This window comes from Adiantum capillus-veneris, chromosome 12, assembly GCF_014529385.1.
Source record: "Adiantum capillus-veneris isolate H3 chromosome 12, ASM1452938v2, whole genome shotgun sequence".
NCBI lineage: Eukaryota > Viridiplantae > Streptophyta > Polypodiopsida > Polypodiales > Pteridaceae > Adiantum > Adiantum capillus-veneris.
Genome location: NC_140942.1, coordinates 136,057,946 through 136,074,036, shown reverse-complemented (window position 1 = coordinate 136,074,036; position 16,091 = coordinate 136,057,946). Strand labels below are relative to the sequence as shown.

Sequence of the window (16,091 nt, the reverse complement as noted above, 5' to 3'; positions counted from 1 at the left end):
GACCATGCTCTCTCTCTCCCTCTCTCTCTCTCTCTCTCTCTCTCTCTCTCTAATGGCCATAGCCATGCATACACAGGAAAGCCTATACTATATTAGAGCACACAACAGAAAAACAAGAATCCCATCCTCTTCTTCATCATCACCCTCTTCTTCCATGGCTATTCAAGAAACACACAGAGAAGCAAGAAATGAGAGAGAGAGAGTTATGCCAATCCAAGAGAGTTTGAAAAGAAGCTGTGCATGGTAGATATAGGAAAAGTTGGGTATTTACAACTTCCCACAAACCCCAAGATCACACACACGACCTCCTCTTTCCCCTTCTCTTTATTTTATAGATTTAAAAAGATAACATGACTTTGAACTCTAGGCTTAGGCTTCAGATGTGTACATGGATTCGGCTTGACTTTTCAACAGAAGAGAGAGTTTCCATGCTTTGGCTTTCAAGATTGCGGACCCGCTAAATTGTCAAAAGCATTTACATCAATATTGGATACAAAATATCACAGAAAGTGGTGTACACATAGGCATAGATGTCATCCAAAAATAAATAAAAATAAAGATTTGTTGTTAGGAAATGCATCTTCATAGCCTTTTTGGTACCGAAATTGGAGGCTATCATTTCTCCCACACTTAGCTTGTGAGCTCGCGCGAACAAAAACTTGATAAGAATCCCCATGTTCAACATACTTAATAAACTGCTTGCTTCACTTCTTGCGAACCACTTTTCCAAACTTCTTCAACACAAAAAACACCCAACAACTCCATCACACTTCATAATTCACCACACATCTCTTCTCCCAATTCACACTTCTTCAACCCCTACTACCTCTCCTACTTCTACTCTAACTCAATCACTCTCCATTTAAGACATGTGATAAGGAGAAACTACATCAACTTCTTGCCCACAACAACACATAAACATCACATGGAAAGAAGCAACAATCCACAACCTCAAGCACCATATAGTTCCCTCGCCTAAAATCTTCAATAAAATCGGCCACCTGGAACCTGCTACCCCTGCTGCGCCAAAAATCTCTGGCGTAAGGTATTTTAAGCATGCTTCCACTCACCGCTCAAGATCGTGGAGGCGTGCATGTTTCAATGTAAGCCTCAGTGTGGGACTGGTTGCTTAACTTTAAAGGGTAGAATAAGCAAATACTATTTTGCAAGTAAAGTCCAAATCAATGCTCTGTAGATCCACTTTTGCAGGTTAAGTGGCGGACAGAGACACTGGAGCAAGAGACAGAAGAAGACAAACGCAGTTCTGGTGCTCATCGACGACTCACAGGGATCCCCTGTGCTGCTTTTTTGATGTCCTTCATATGCCTTCAGCTCTGCAAACCGTTTCTTGCATCCACTGCTCTGCGATCTTTCGCTCATGAAAAGGCTTCTTCTAGTTCTCCTTGATCTTTCGCACTATCTGCACACCAAACCCCTCCTTGCTCTACCTTCAACCTGCAGGTCGGTCCTCATCATCTATCCCCTTTGCTTCATCTACCCTCGGCCCATCTTCTCTGCACCATCCTCGTGAGGTTTTGCATATGGCCTCGGCCAACACCTTCTCTCCTTTGCCTTTTGATCATCCCATTCTGCAATCGATTTTGCTTTGCTTGTACTGGTCTCCCTGCTTTGCTTTCTTACTCTCCTCAACAATTTTCCTGGATAGCGTACTGTAGACTGGCTCTGTCTTGTCATCCTCTTGAGGCTCTGCATATTGCCTCCTGTATTGGCCCTACTCAAAGTCCCCTCTAAGGATCCCATCACCCTCTGACTCCCTCCAATGTTCTCCCCTCTTCAAACCCCGACCTCAATAGCTACTGCAAAATATTTTCCTCCTCCTTTCTTGCTTCACATGCTTCAAAATTGTATCCCATTTCCTCCAGCTTCATGGGCAGCCCCTCCCGGCGGACACACCTATGATAATCGCCTTCCAAGCAAAAGAAAAGACACCGAACCAGGTTCGAGCATGCGAAGTCTACGCATTGGAGTGCTCTATAGCCATGAAGGCTGCAAGAATGCTCTCAAGAAACACACACAAAGACCATGCTCTCTCTCTCTCTCTCTCTCTCTCTCTCTCTCTCTCTCTCTCTCATGGCCATAGCCATGCATACACAGGAAAGCCTATACTATACTAGAGCACGCAAGAGAAAAACAAGAATCCCATCCTCTTCTTCATCCTCACCCTCTTCTTCCATGGCTATTCAAGAAAAACACAGAGAAGCAAGAAACGAGAGAGCCAATCCAAGAGAGATTGAAAAGAAGCCGTGCATGGTAGATATAGGAAAAGTTGGCTATTGGCACTGCCGTAAGGCAGGGTCTATAGGAAAAGTTGGCTATTGGCACTGCCATAAGGCAGGGTCTATAGGGAGAAAATTTGCTAGCATGGCCATAGGGGCTTAGGCCAATGAAGAGTTGCTGTGCAAGGGCGTATTTTTTGGGTGGAGGGCATGCATGAGATTACTCTTTTTGTTGTTAAGTCTTGCTACCATGGCCATAGGGGTATTCTAGATTAAAAATACTCTGGAGGTATTCTAGATCCTAGTTTTAGGCGATTGTAAGCAGAAGCACCAAATGGTTCTATACATTCCAACAAGCCACTGGAATTTTGATTGTATTGTGCTCTTGGGGTTGAAGAAGCCTCTTAAAAAACTAGCAACCACGGCTTCAACTGTACGCAAGAGGCCACCTTGCTAGCTAAGCTCTTGCTATCTTTATTCACATGGTGAAGAGAGGATGCAGACCAATGCAAACCCATGACTAGATGGCACCAGAATGGGGTTCAAGTGAGACCCCAAGCAATGACTTTGCTTTGCAATCTCATCCTTGCTAGAAAGAAAATCAAACACAGAATCAAGCTTCAAAATCGAATTCTTTGTTCCCAAGTTCTCTGCGTGGAGTTAGATTATTAATGATTTCCAAGTGCTTCGAAGTTCGACTGTCCTGTGAGAGACCAGGTGCTCTCTCTCTCTCTCTCTCTCTCTCTCACATACACACACACACAACCTTAGCTTGTCTTCTTGTTGCTGCGCAATCAGTCTGTTATAACGTTTGGAGCTTTCATTTATTATTAGTCAAATATGGGGAGTCTTATATACATACTCAGCTCCAATAATACAGTATGCACTATATGCTGACTCACCGCTTCAACTTCTCCAGTGGTTCTGAGCTTGTCATAATTGAGGTAGAACAAGGCCATACATAGAAGGGCATGCAACTCTTTGACCAGATGTTAGTGAAAGGGGCGAGCCCAAATGATAGTCGAGCTTCAAGCACTTGTAACTTCAATGGAAATGGATGGACTTGAACTCAAGCATTGTGCCTATAGATCGGAGAAGTAGTACATTTTGACTCAAGATGTTAGAAATTTTATGCCTAATGTCTATGTTGGTAAAACCCTGTTGAGTCTCTATGGGAAATGTGGATGATTGTAAAAGCAGAGAGTGTTCAATGAATTGTTGGAGTGACCTTCTATGTGCATACGTCCACTCGACGGTGGGCAAGGAGAGAAGGTAGTAGACTTGCTCAAACAAATGCATCTGTATAAGGATTCTCTCTGTCTTGCAAGCTTGCAATGGTAGTATAACAAAGCAGCAAAACCTTAAAGGTATTTCTTGTCTATTGCAATTGATTCCCATCGCTCTTATTATAGTCAAAAAACCTTATCCTTTGGAGAACTATTAATTACATTCTCACTTTCACTATATGGAAACCTCAACAATATGCTATAACATTGAGGCTTTAGTCCCTCAGTGGGGTTATGCTTCATTGCACTATATGGTGGAGTGAATGCTTGTAAGGCTACAATGTATTTTTTTCTTGGTGTGCAGGTTATTTTCACATGATGTCTGCCTTTTCTTCTTTTGCATGCTTTTTGTTTTTTTCTCTTTCTTTTCATGTTCTTCATGATAGTGCAACATCTTTGCAAATATTGTATCAGTAAAGGACGGATATTTTGTTTGCAGGAAATATATCTAATGATAGTCAGGAAGCCCGTACTCTAGCCACTCTAGAGACTCTCAAGGCATGGAATTCTAGTACAAAAATAACAGAATGCAAATCAACTCCTGTAAGAAAGAGGTCCCCCTTGCGACGGTCTCTTCAAGTGACAGAGCAAACAGAGAATTTCAAACCCTTGTCTAATGGCCATTCTGTCAAGCTTGACATGTGTAGATGGTATGGTGTGGGAAATGGAAAGCCCATATTGAGCAGAAGCATGGATTTCAGTTTTGGCAAGGAAAGCTCCTTAAGAAACTCTAAAACATCTTTAGTAGGAAGAAGTCCATCAAGAGCTGACAAAGCTGCATCAAATAGCTGCTTATTGTCACGTTTAGCAAATGAAAAACCGAGTCCTAAAGTTGTAAGCCAAATTTATATGGATTCTGGAGATAAAAGGGTCTCGAGAATGGATTTTATGGATGAGGAAAATTTAAACGCAGAGGACATGGAAGGGTCTCTATTGTGTGAAAACTGTCCTGATGACAATAGAGAAAATTGGTTTGAAACGACACAAGTGAGACTCTAGCCACTCTAGTCTCTCACTTGTGTCATTTCAAACCAATGTTCGACCAAGAACGCCCACTGTTCCAGCTCGTGTATGCATAAAATAGGGCCACATTACACGGCCAAGCATTAGCACAATTTTTTCAACCCATACACGGCACATACACCGAAGCGATACCTTGTCGTCTGGGAGGACTCCGGCTAGGAGGGGGGAGGGGGAGGCATTCTCAAATGCGGACCCAATGGCAGAAAGAACAAAAAATGGCATATTTTTCGACTATTTTTAAGGGTTGTTGTTTGATTGCGAAATTTTAGAGACTAACTCAAGTACATATGCCCTTATACGCATGAATCTACAAGTATATGGGGCCAAACGCCAAATCAAGCCCCTAGGTGTGTATATAAGTAAAAATAGCCATTTTTCGGACAAAACATTGGTAAAACGGAGAAATCCGGCCATAAAAATTGCATGTGAGTGTATATAATGTTTTGCGGTGATGTTTTTTATTTATTATGATTTTTGGGGATTTTTTTGGTTTGATTTGCTATTTTTCTTTTAATTTCGCTAGTTATCGGTAGAAAAACTTCAAAAATACAAAAAACAAGTGAAAAACGGTCGTAATGAAAAAAAACAATATGGGGATGATCAGTGACTATAGGAAAAAAACAATATAGGGATGATCAGTGACTATAGGAAAACCTATGGTATAGTGAGGGTGCAATTATGAGACTGGAGCGGAAAGCATGTTTTGGCTAGATTTTGACCGAAAAGCCAAATTTCTCGCAAACTGGGCAAATGGAGTCCAAATCAAGAAATTTTTTAGCCTAAACCGCATCTCGCAAGAAGTTGGGAGCACATGTCAAATTTCATGAAAAGTGGTTCGGGGACCACCATTATATGATATTTTCACTTCATTTTAAGCTCATTTCCACTATTGACCTTTGAGAGAGAGCTTCTGCTACCTAGAGCGAACGGAACTTCCAATAGCTTCTACGACATGCACGACTACCCGACGGGCTTCAGACATGAGAGGTAGGCTCACCACCTTGAGCTTTTCGCGCATGTTTGTCGTTTTGTCGCGAAAACTAGTGTAGGGATCACACAGAAAGCGTGCAGTAGAGACCTACAAGTAGAAGTGGCCACCTAACGGCTAACCCAAAAGCAATGAGACTTTATCGGCAGCTTACTCTAGCATAGGAGACCAATCTTGGATGCCCAAAGGCAGTAGAAAACCATCGGCAAAAACCCTAATTCCTAGAGCTCCGCAAGAGACCACCAAATGGGAAATTGGCGGAGAGGCGCCCAAATGCTACCAAAATTCATGGGTAGGAGCATCTCGACATGCTCGACAAGTCTATGTAGCCCACATGATCAAAAGGTGACCCGAAGCGGCACTAAACTTCAGAAACGGCATCAGACACACACAAAGCGTCACATAGGTCTCGCGGCCAAACCGCATGTTCGTTTGCCACCAAACTTCACGAGCGGCTTTCCTAAACCATCAACAACCAAGTCCTATGGTGGTAGACCACCACAAGTCATCGAAGACATGTAAACGCAACCACGGGTGCTTCTAGAGCGACAAATTGCCAAACGAAGCTCCGGTGAAGCCAAAGTCGACAAAAACCATACGGCAAGGATCCCCAAGGGATCGGGAAGCTATGGAGACCAACATCAAGAAATTTCATTGCCAAAAAGCACTCCAAAAGTCAAAAAACGGCTCGGAGGCTCTGAAATCCACACAAGGAGTTATTTTCTATCTATTTGACTTTTTTGTTGAAATAAGGCTTAAAAGGGACTCAAGGGGACTAAGGGCAGGCACTAGTAGCAGTCTCCACAAAAATTTCATCAGGAGACATCCTACGCGTAGGATGTCTCAAGGCCATTTTTGGGCACAAAACGCAACATTTCTCATTGCACAAAGTTTCTAAATAGCCTTTACATGCTAGCCACCAAGTTTCATTACATTTGGACAAAAATTGACCTCATATGTATGAAAAAACGCAAAGTCAGGACATAGAAGCAATAATGGGCCATAGACCTATCAAAACTTGTCCAAATCACATGAAATTTGCACAATACATTCATGGGCACATTACCAACCAATCTGTGTGGTCACCTGCAAAAAATGATGAAGTAGACATCCTACGCGTAGGATGTCTAAATGACATTTTTGGCCCACAGATGATGTTTTTCCATTCAAGATATTTTCATATCACCTTCAAGAGCTCATATATCAAGTTTCAAGCCATTCTAATCAATTTTGACCTCCAACACCTCCAAGATACACTTTTTGAGCCCAAAAACACTACACATGGTCTTACCAACATCAATTCTTCTCCAAATCAAAATCCAAGAGCATGGCCATGTTCCACAGGCCAAGAGCTACCCACAGAACAAATCTCAAGCTATTTTGATGAAAAAGACATCATACGCGTAGCGCGTAGAATGTCTCTAGCTTAAATTTGACCTTTTGTGCAAAAAGTGACACCATGAGAGCCATTACCATGGTGCAAGGAGCCCATATATCAATTTTCAACCCATTTGGATATCATTTTCCACTTGTTGTGGACATCCTACCCAATTTGTGAGCCTAAAGTCTGAATCTGCCCAAAAATGCACATTTGATGCCCAAACCCAATTCCAATCACATAACCATGTTGCACATGCCAAGGACCACCAGCATGCCAAGTTTCACTACAAACTGATGAAAAAGACATCCTACGCGTAGAATGTCTAAATGATAAATTTTTGCCAGAATCATATTGTGAGCACATGCAGGGTTGCCCAAGTTCCTTTTAAGTTTTATTTTCAATTTTCAAGTCATTTGGATAGTTAAAACTCAGTTTCTCAACTAATAAGGAAAAAACGCTAACTTCGGACTACTTAGTGCAATAGGATCTATGGCAGCCACAAAATCACCGGCAAAGAAGAAGAGGATGACCATAAAAGATTACTTGGAAGAAGTAGAGCCGTTCGTCATACCGGAAGGAACTCTAAAGCCAACCATCACGTGGATTCAAGAGGACTTGCTAGAGTCAAATGATCTAAATATTTACCAAGGCGTGTTCAAAGACACTAAAGGAAATGTAATAGAGCCACCCATGCTACCTCGGGAGCTCAATGAGTTTTTCAGAAGCAAGATGGCAGAGTACCTGGAGAAGATAGATATCCATAATTATTTTGAAGCTGTGCCAGCCGGAATTGATATAAAAAGAGTATGGAAATTTGTGACTACAATCAAAGAAGATGGAGTAGCCAGAGTTACGAATCTGCAGGGCAAGCCAGACACAGAGATTGTAATCACAGATAAAGTAGTGGTAGCTTCACTAGACCTCTCCAACAAAGGGGATAGTGTAACCAAAAGAAGAGATGAAGTCAAGGTTTACACAGAAAAAGAAGAGCAACTACACCTTTGAAGACCTTGCAAACCCTAAAGTGGCAATCATGAGCCAGATTTACAACCAGTATTTCCACATGTGTACAAAGTGGCCACAAAAGTACAGAATGCCACCTGGAGCAATTGCCACAACCTTCACTTGGGCAATGCAGAAGAGCAAGCCGAAGGTAATCAACTATGCAGCCTATATCCATGATAATCTGGTGAAGATGGGCAACAAGAAACCCACCTACATTGTGCCGGGTGACCTAATCACGAAAGTGGTTTATGGGGCATTGCACACCAAGGGAAGATAGCCTGACCCTCCATCACAGAATGACTGGATAAGGCTCAAGGAAGATAAGGAAGAGGAACAGCCCAAAGCACCAAGGGTTGCCACAAGGTTGAAATGCCGGTTGGAGACCATGCAAGAGGAGCAACCAGAATTGAAGAAAGGAAAGAAGGAATCTATACAAGTGCCGGTCAAAGAGACAAAATCACAGAAAGCGGCACAGCTAGAGCTGCTAATGGAAAGCTTCAGAGTCGAAAGAGCCCTCAAGGGAGATTTGAGCGAGCTATGGAAGCTGTCACTGGAAACCATGTCGGGATCATCTCGAAGGATGCACAGAGACAGATTTGAAGATTATATTAAGAATTTTGAGATTTTGGATGCTACGGTAGAAAATATCCCAAATGTACCATTTACAGAAGCAGAAGTAGATGAAGTACGACGGCAACTGCTAGAAGAGCAGGAGGTCAAAGAGAGAGAGAGAGAGAAAGACAAAGGCGAACATGGACTTCAAGAAAAATCTGGCAACTCCACCGTCTAGCCCGGAGTTCAGCCCACCGCCATCACCACCTCCTCGTAGCCCTCCACAAACTCAACAAAAGGAGCAGCTAGACAAATCTGAAGATCAAGAAGATTCAAGGCAAGCACAGGGCCCAAAGAGCAGATGCAGAGCCTGCGGTTAGTGGAGCTAAAATAGATGGCCACTGATACAGTGGACCTACAGCCACCCACCAATGATTGGGATGTGGTGATGACCAAGCTAACCGGGCTCAGGGCACAATCAATGGCCACGAAAATTTAAATGGCTAATCTCAAAGCCACTGAAGTTCAAATCAAGTCTGAAGTTGACACTCTACAAAAACAAAGCCAAAGGCATATAGAGAGAGAAGCAGAGCTGCAAGCCAGTCAGGCAAAGGCATTGCAAAGATGCCAGGAGATGGAAAGAGAGAATCAAGCAACAGCTTAAAGACTGCAAGGAGCTGAGGAAGAATACAGAAAGCTCAACAAATCATTGATAGATATAGAGAGGGAAAGGGACAACCTAACCCTACAACTTTCTGAAGAGTCCAAGGAAGTGGAAGCCATAAGGAATGCCAAAGAGAAGGTAAAGATAGAGCAAGAGGCTAGCTAGGATGAGGTCATCAAGCTCAAAGACCAGATTAAAGTTAAAGATCAAACCATCCAACAGCTATGGGCATCTCCTGCGAGAGTTAGAGCTACTAGCTCAACTCACACCACTTTAGAGAGTCAGCTTTATGAAGAACAAATGAAAGAGCTCCCAAAGGAGTTGACCTTAGAGAAAAAGTAGAGGCTGATGATGGTTGAGGGGTCAGTGGTCATGCAAACCCGCATGGAAGAAGAGCACAAGGCAATGCAGGATGAGCTGGAAACCATCAAGAGAAAGCTTGAGGAGGCGGAGAAGATAAATTCCGATTTGAGCGACCTCCTTGTGAATATGGAAGAGCAATCTGAAGTAGAAAAGAAGACATTCCAAAAGAAAATAGAAGAGCTGAGAGGCCAGCAGACAGAAGAGCAGTTCAGCATCGGGCCACCAGCCATGGAAGGAATAGATTTAGAAAATGTGGCAGATCCTGTGGACACACCCATGCAAGAGGAAATCCTTGTAGGACCCTCTCAAGAGCCACAAGATCTGACACAAGAAGAAGAAGAGAAGTTGCAAAAGGCCATAGAAGAGGAAATTAGAGACACGGCCAAAGAAGCCTTGGAATGGGAGCAGAGGGTCTTTAAATCAATGACGATTCAGAAGATAGACGCCAGCAACCTTCGGCGTGAATGGCTACAGCCCTCTCTCCCATATCCTCTGCTAAAGTACGAAGCTGCTACAATTAACAAGCGAATCAGAGAATAGCCAACAGTGCCACTGTACAACACAGACATCTCCAGGCCTGAAGGGGTAAAGTTGATAGTGGACTCTCAACCCAGGTGGAGAAAGGCATGGCTGATAAAGTATCCACAGTATCTAATCCAACTGGTAGAGTCACCAAAATTCATCAGAGATAACTTAAGTTTCTGCCCTCTACCAAGGATGCGGACGTGGAAGGCCCATGAGCTATTGCAAAGAAGCCAACCTACTTGGCTAAACTACTCGAAGCTTCCAGGCTTGAAGGCAAGCAAGAGAATAAGTGTTCAATACACGGTGAAAACCCTAACGGGCGCCATCAAATTGTTCAGTGGCTCGCCTGACCTATCTTGCATTATGATGAGAAAGATTTACAAAACCCTTTTGGCAGTCTTCAAGATGTTCAAACCAGGCCAGGTGACAGACAGTATCTTCTTCTTTCAAGATACATACGGATGTGCATACAATCTGTCTGGTCAGCCTTCCAAGGAGGTGATACATGCATTGTATCAAAGGATCATGTTTTTGCCATCCAATCAACTCCAGGCCTTTGAAGAAGCTTTCTACAGCGGCTTCATCATAATCAGCACTGACATATTCGGCCCAAGACTACTGGCTCAACATGCAAGATATGAGTCACTGCTCAATATGAGAGAAAGCCTAAGATGAAGAAGCAGCTCAACAGCCATGTCAGGGACGACATGAGCAAGGAGGGGGGGAGTGTTAGAAGCTGGACACACCCTACGAAAAACGACTGCTCGGCAGATTATTATTTTTTGTAATTATTAATTTATTGAGAAAACCCGACATTTCCCTTTGTAAATATTGGGGCTTACAGAAGTTTCCAGATTGTATCCCAGTTTTGATATTTAGATTGAGTAGATGGTTAAAATGGAACATTAGGGTTTGAGAATTGTAAGATATTTATACCACTTTTTGACCTTAATGAAAAAACCTTTTGTCATTTTAAAAAAGTTTGAAGTCTGTGAGTGAGCGTACTGTGTACGAGAGAGAGTGAGAGCTTCATCTTGACGCTACGTGCGCACCGGTGGTCAAAATCGAGTGCGGAGAAGTGCAACGTGTTGCCCCCGATGAGAGACGTGCCAATAGCTACATTGTGCACGTACAGTCCGGTTTTGCGAGCTCCCATCTACGAGCTTTATCTGGTGATTCGGTGAGCATACGTTGTCCGATTTTGCATTGCAGCATATCCATGTGTTCGCATTGAGTAGAGCTATACGTTAGGCACTTTAGTTTTTGGAAACGAAGACCTGCAAATTTCGGCCAGACATCCTACGTGATTTTGCACCAGGTGTTTTGGGTTGGGATTTTGGTTCATAGACCTTAGGGAGAGCGACCTATTGGTGTTAGTAGGGTCTCCTTCAAGTTCTGTGGCATTTCGAGATTGTTTGATGGGTATTCAGCTCTAGAAAGCGTTGTAGGAAGTTTCCTCTTATGCACTCTTGAAGGCTATAGCTTAAAGATTGGGAAGAGACCTCTGTAGGAATTAGTTAGGAGTCGGTCGAGTGTAGGTTGACACCCTATGCTTGCTTCCACACGCTTGCGGGTCAAGCTTCGTCCTTAGCTGACAAATCTTGTTAGGTGAGTTCTCGCTGTGCTGACATCCGTCGCAGCGTATCCGTCCAATAGGCCCCCTCATTGAAGAGAGAGAGAGAGAGAGAGAGAGAGAGAGAGAGAGAGAGAGAGAGAGAGAGAGAGAGAGAGTACCTGAGTCCTGCTTCCCCTTCCCTTCGTACATGTACTTTGACATTGGGGATCCGTGGGAATTAGAAGCATTCAATCTTTTGCAGGGCGGAGGAGAAGCAATAGAACCTTTTCCCCTCGACTTCCTTCTTGGTGGAGTACTGTCAAGATTGCTGTTGGAGGTGGCTAGTGAGCTACCCTCCACTTGGCATTAGGCAAAATTTGGACTCACAAAGCGGCCCTTTAAGGAGTTTGACTTTACCTCTCTCTACCAAAACGGGCACATGGATATTTTTTTGCAAACAAACTCCAAAGTTGGCGGAGTTTTGGTAGTTAGAATGTCCTCTTCAAGCTCTATCTAATGATATATAGCACGCCATGAGATTCCTCATATTCTAGAAGATTCTTTTTTTGATTCACTTAGATTCCGACAGAGTTGTCACATCATAGGTGAATCAAAAAAAGAATCTTCTAAAATATGAGGAATCTCATGGCGTGCTATATATCAATAGATAGAGCTTGAAGAGGACATTCTAACTGCCAAACCTTCGCCAACTTTGGAGTTTGTTTGCAAAAATTTATCCATGCACCCGTTTTGGTAGCGAGAGGTAAAGTCAAACTCCTTAAAGGGCCCCTTTGTGAGTCCAAATTTTGCCTAATGGGCTGACTGCAGACCTGCTTGCAGCTCGCAATTGCTTTCCTCCCTCTCTCTAACCTATGGCCTTTGCGTTGTCCTTCCCTCCATGCTTCATGACTACACCACTACCTCAACGTAACGACTCAGCTTAACTGTTAGAGATTTTAAAAATATTACGATTCATTTTTTCAAAGTCTGAGTATTACACTTTGTATAGTTCATGATGGTGGCCCACACTATTGAAAAAACATGACTGTCCTATCCATGTGTTATGCTTATAATATGTGCTTGTTGGCATATGTTAACTCACAAAAAAAGCGCGACACGTTAACATGCCTTCAACCAAAAGCATTCAATACAAAAGTGGAGGTAGACATTTTTTTCATGCCACACAAAGGGGAGGGCTATCCTATCATTCTTGGGAGACCCTGGCTCATGGCTATGAAAGATAAGCAAGAGTGGAGTATCGAAATGATTCAGATGAAGGACGCTAAAGGGAAGTCCATATTCTACGACATGAGGACTGGGAAGCAACGGAACATGATTTTGGAGGCTTCAGAAGATGATTCCACCAGTGACTATTCATCTACCTCAGGAGAAGAGACAACAACTGATGAGAGTGACAGTAGCATCGAAGTGATGGGGGTCATCCTTAAAGACCCAAAAAGATTGACAAAAATCTGAAGCACCCCCGACAAACCGAGAGGAACCATCATGTACGCAAGCCTTAGAGGATGTAAGTAAATTACATCGGATACTCTCAAATGAGTTAACCGATGAAGAAAGGAAGGAGTATGTCTCCATGCTAGGTAATTTCACTACACTGTTCATGGATGGCTATGATAAGATCACAGGGATCACAGTAGTACAACACCACATAAAACTCAAGGAAGTAAGTAGACCCGTAGTGCAAAATCTCAGAAGACTTGGGGTAATCCAACAAGAGGCACTACTCAAAGAAGTGAGGAATTTTTTGCAAGCAGGTTTCATCTACCCCGTCGAAGACTTAGAATGGGTCTCTCCAGGAGTAGTCACACCAAAGAAGAATGGCAAGTGGAGAGTCTGTGTGGACTATAAACCTCTTAATGTAGCCACAAAAAGGGATCACTTTCCCCTCCCATTCCAAGACCCATTCCAAGAAAAAATTCTCAATGAAGTGGCAGGACATGAACTCTACACAGTATGTGATGGCTACTCAGGATACTTTCAGATTAGCATTGTAGAAGAAGACCAGAAAAAGACAACCTGCATCACGCCTTGGGAATGCTTTGCTTACAGAGTGATGCCTTTTGGCCTCACCAACACTCCAACCACATTTCAGCGCTATGTGACTTTTGTCTTCCCACCCTACTTTGGAACGTCAATACGGGTCTTCGTAGATGATTTTTGCATCTATAGTTCATGAGCCATCCATTTAAGCAAAGTCTATGATGGCCTGACCAGGCTACAAACCTTGGGTGGCCAGATCAACGTGGATAAGTATCACATTGGCGAAAGCAAAGTCACTCTCTTGGCTATGCAATTTTAGCAAAAGGGATTGAGGCTAACCCTAACAAGATCCAAGCTTTGGTATCTTTGTCATCACCCACCAATGCTAAGTAGTTGGTTTCTTTCCTTCAGAAGGTAAGATACTTAAGCAGGTTCATTCACTTCCTATCTCAAGTGGTTCTCCCTCTACAACAAGTCACCCAGAGGGATGTCTTCTCATGGAGTGAAGAAAATGAGCAGCAATTTACTGAGGTGAAGCAAATCCTAGCCATGCTTCCCACCATTTCACCCCCCAAGTGGGACGAGCCATTTTATGTGAACACTAGTGTAGGAAGTGACACACTTGGAGCCATATTAATGCACAAGGACCCCCAAACTTCTTTCATGAGTCCTATTTACTTCTCCAGTCGTGTCATGGCCCCATCAAAAAAGGGATTCACCGCAATAGAACACATGGTTCTTGAACTAATGCTTGCTACCACAAAGTTCCACTCCTATCTTCTGCCTAGACCCTTTGTAATTCTCACAATGGAGGAGATCTTTCCGTATGTAATGTGACACATGGATGTCTCATCTAGGATCTCTAAATGGCTGGTTAGATTACAAGAGTTTGACTACACCATGCAAGTGGAAAACTCCATCAGGGATAGCTTAGCGGGAATACTTACTCATTGCCACTATGAGAAGAAGCTGAAGGTCAACATGGAAGAAAAAAAAGAAACACCAATGGTAGAAATTCCTAAGCTAGAAAGAGCTCACTCTATTTTCTTTGACGGAGCATACAAAAGAATAGTGGACCAGTCTGCAGCTGGCATAGTCATTTTCAATGAGCAACAGGAAAGGGTGTTCTCCATCGGGCAGCTATTACACTCCCACTCCAACAACGAAGCAGAGTATGCAGCTTTAATTCTTCGATTAGAACAATGTATTTCACAAGGGGTTCAGCGCCTAGATGTGTTTGGTGATGCTTTGCTTTTGAGAAAGCAGATAAACGGCACTTGGGTTTGTAAAAATCAAGTTTTACTTGGTCAACTACGCCAAGTTAAGGATCTTTTAAGGAAGTTTGAAGCAGTGTAATTATTTCATGTCCCCAGGACAAAAAATCAGGAGGCAGATGCTCTAGCCAAGGAAAGAATACAAGACGTTCGGTAGGAGCAATCAAACTGAAACTACCCCTCTTTCAAGGTAGTGATGCTATGCCTGATATCATTAGCTTTCTAAATACAGGAGAATGTCCGGAAGGGTACACTAAAGGCCAGAAATAGTGGTTGGTAAGGAAGGCTTACCAGATACCGCCTTGTAAACGACCACTTGTATTGTAAGGGCAAGGATCAAATTCTAAGGCGAGTGCCAACCTCTAGTGAGATCACAGAGGTAATTTCAAGTTGCCATGATGGCGTCTACAACGGTCATTTTGCTTTAGATATCACCAATAGGAAGATTCTAGAGGCAGGATACTCTTGGCCTAGTCTAAACAGGGATGTACATCATTGGTATAAAACATGCAAGTCCTGTCAAGTGGCCAGTGATCGCACACTAACCTATGAGCCACAGACTCCTATCATCTCATATGGTCCATTTGAGAAATGTGGAATAGATGCAATCGGTCCTCTACCAAGGGCCCAATCAGGTAAAATATACATTATAGTGGGTATAGACTACATGACCCAATGGGTAGAAGCAACAACCACCACCCGCATCACAGCCCAAGACGTAGCAAAGTTCATATTTGAGCACATTTTTTGCCCTTTTGGCACTCCTCTAGAGATAATATCAGACAGAGGACCAAGTTTCAGAGGCGATCTGGTGGGAGAGCTGATGAGAAAGTTAGGCATCACACGCCGACATTCCACACCATACTATCCACAGTGTAATGGCCTAGTAGAAAAGGTACACGGAATGATCTACAAAATCATCACAAAGGAGGTGAACAACCACACAGGAGACTGGGATAAACATCTCATGGCCGCTCTATGGGCCTATCGAACAACGTTCCAAACATTATTAGGTTTCATCCCTTTCCATCTAGTTTATGGAAAGGAGGAAATTATGCCCATTGCGGTACACATAGCCAGCTTACGAGTCTTGGCTAGCCAGTTACAGCACCCAATTGTAAATCTCCGCAACCACATCCTTGATCTGGAAAGGCTCCAACTGGATAGGGAAGAAGCAATCAATCACTATGCAATGCAGGCAGAATGATGCCGGCTCACCTTCAATCAAGGGCTTAAG

At 43.2% G+C, this 16,091-nt stretch overlaps 1 protein-coding gene across 1 annotated transcript; it reads left to right on the top strand.

Moving 5' to 3' along the window:
- The first annotated feature begins 2,411 nt into the window (after positions 1 to 2,411).
- LOC147446560 (uncharacterized) lies at positions 2,412 to 5,004 on the top strand. The gene is made up of 2 exons (XM_086525762.1): positions 2,412 to 2,954; positions 3,963 to 5,004. The coding sequence occupies exons 1-2, from the start codon at positions 2,909 to 2,911 to the stop codon at positions 4,520 to 4,522; spliced, it is 606 nt and encodes a 201-aa protein (XP_086381888.1). The 5' UTR covers positions 2,412 to 2,908; the 3' UTR covers positions 4,523 to 5,004.
- Positions 5,005 to 16,091: the final 11,087 nt, after the last annotated feature.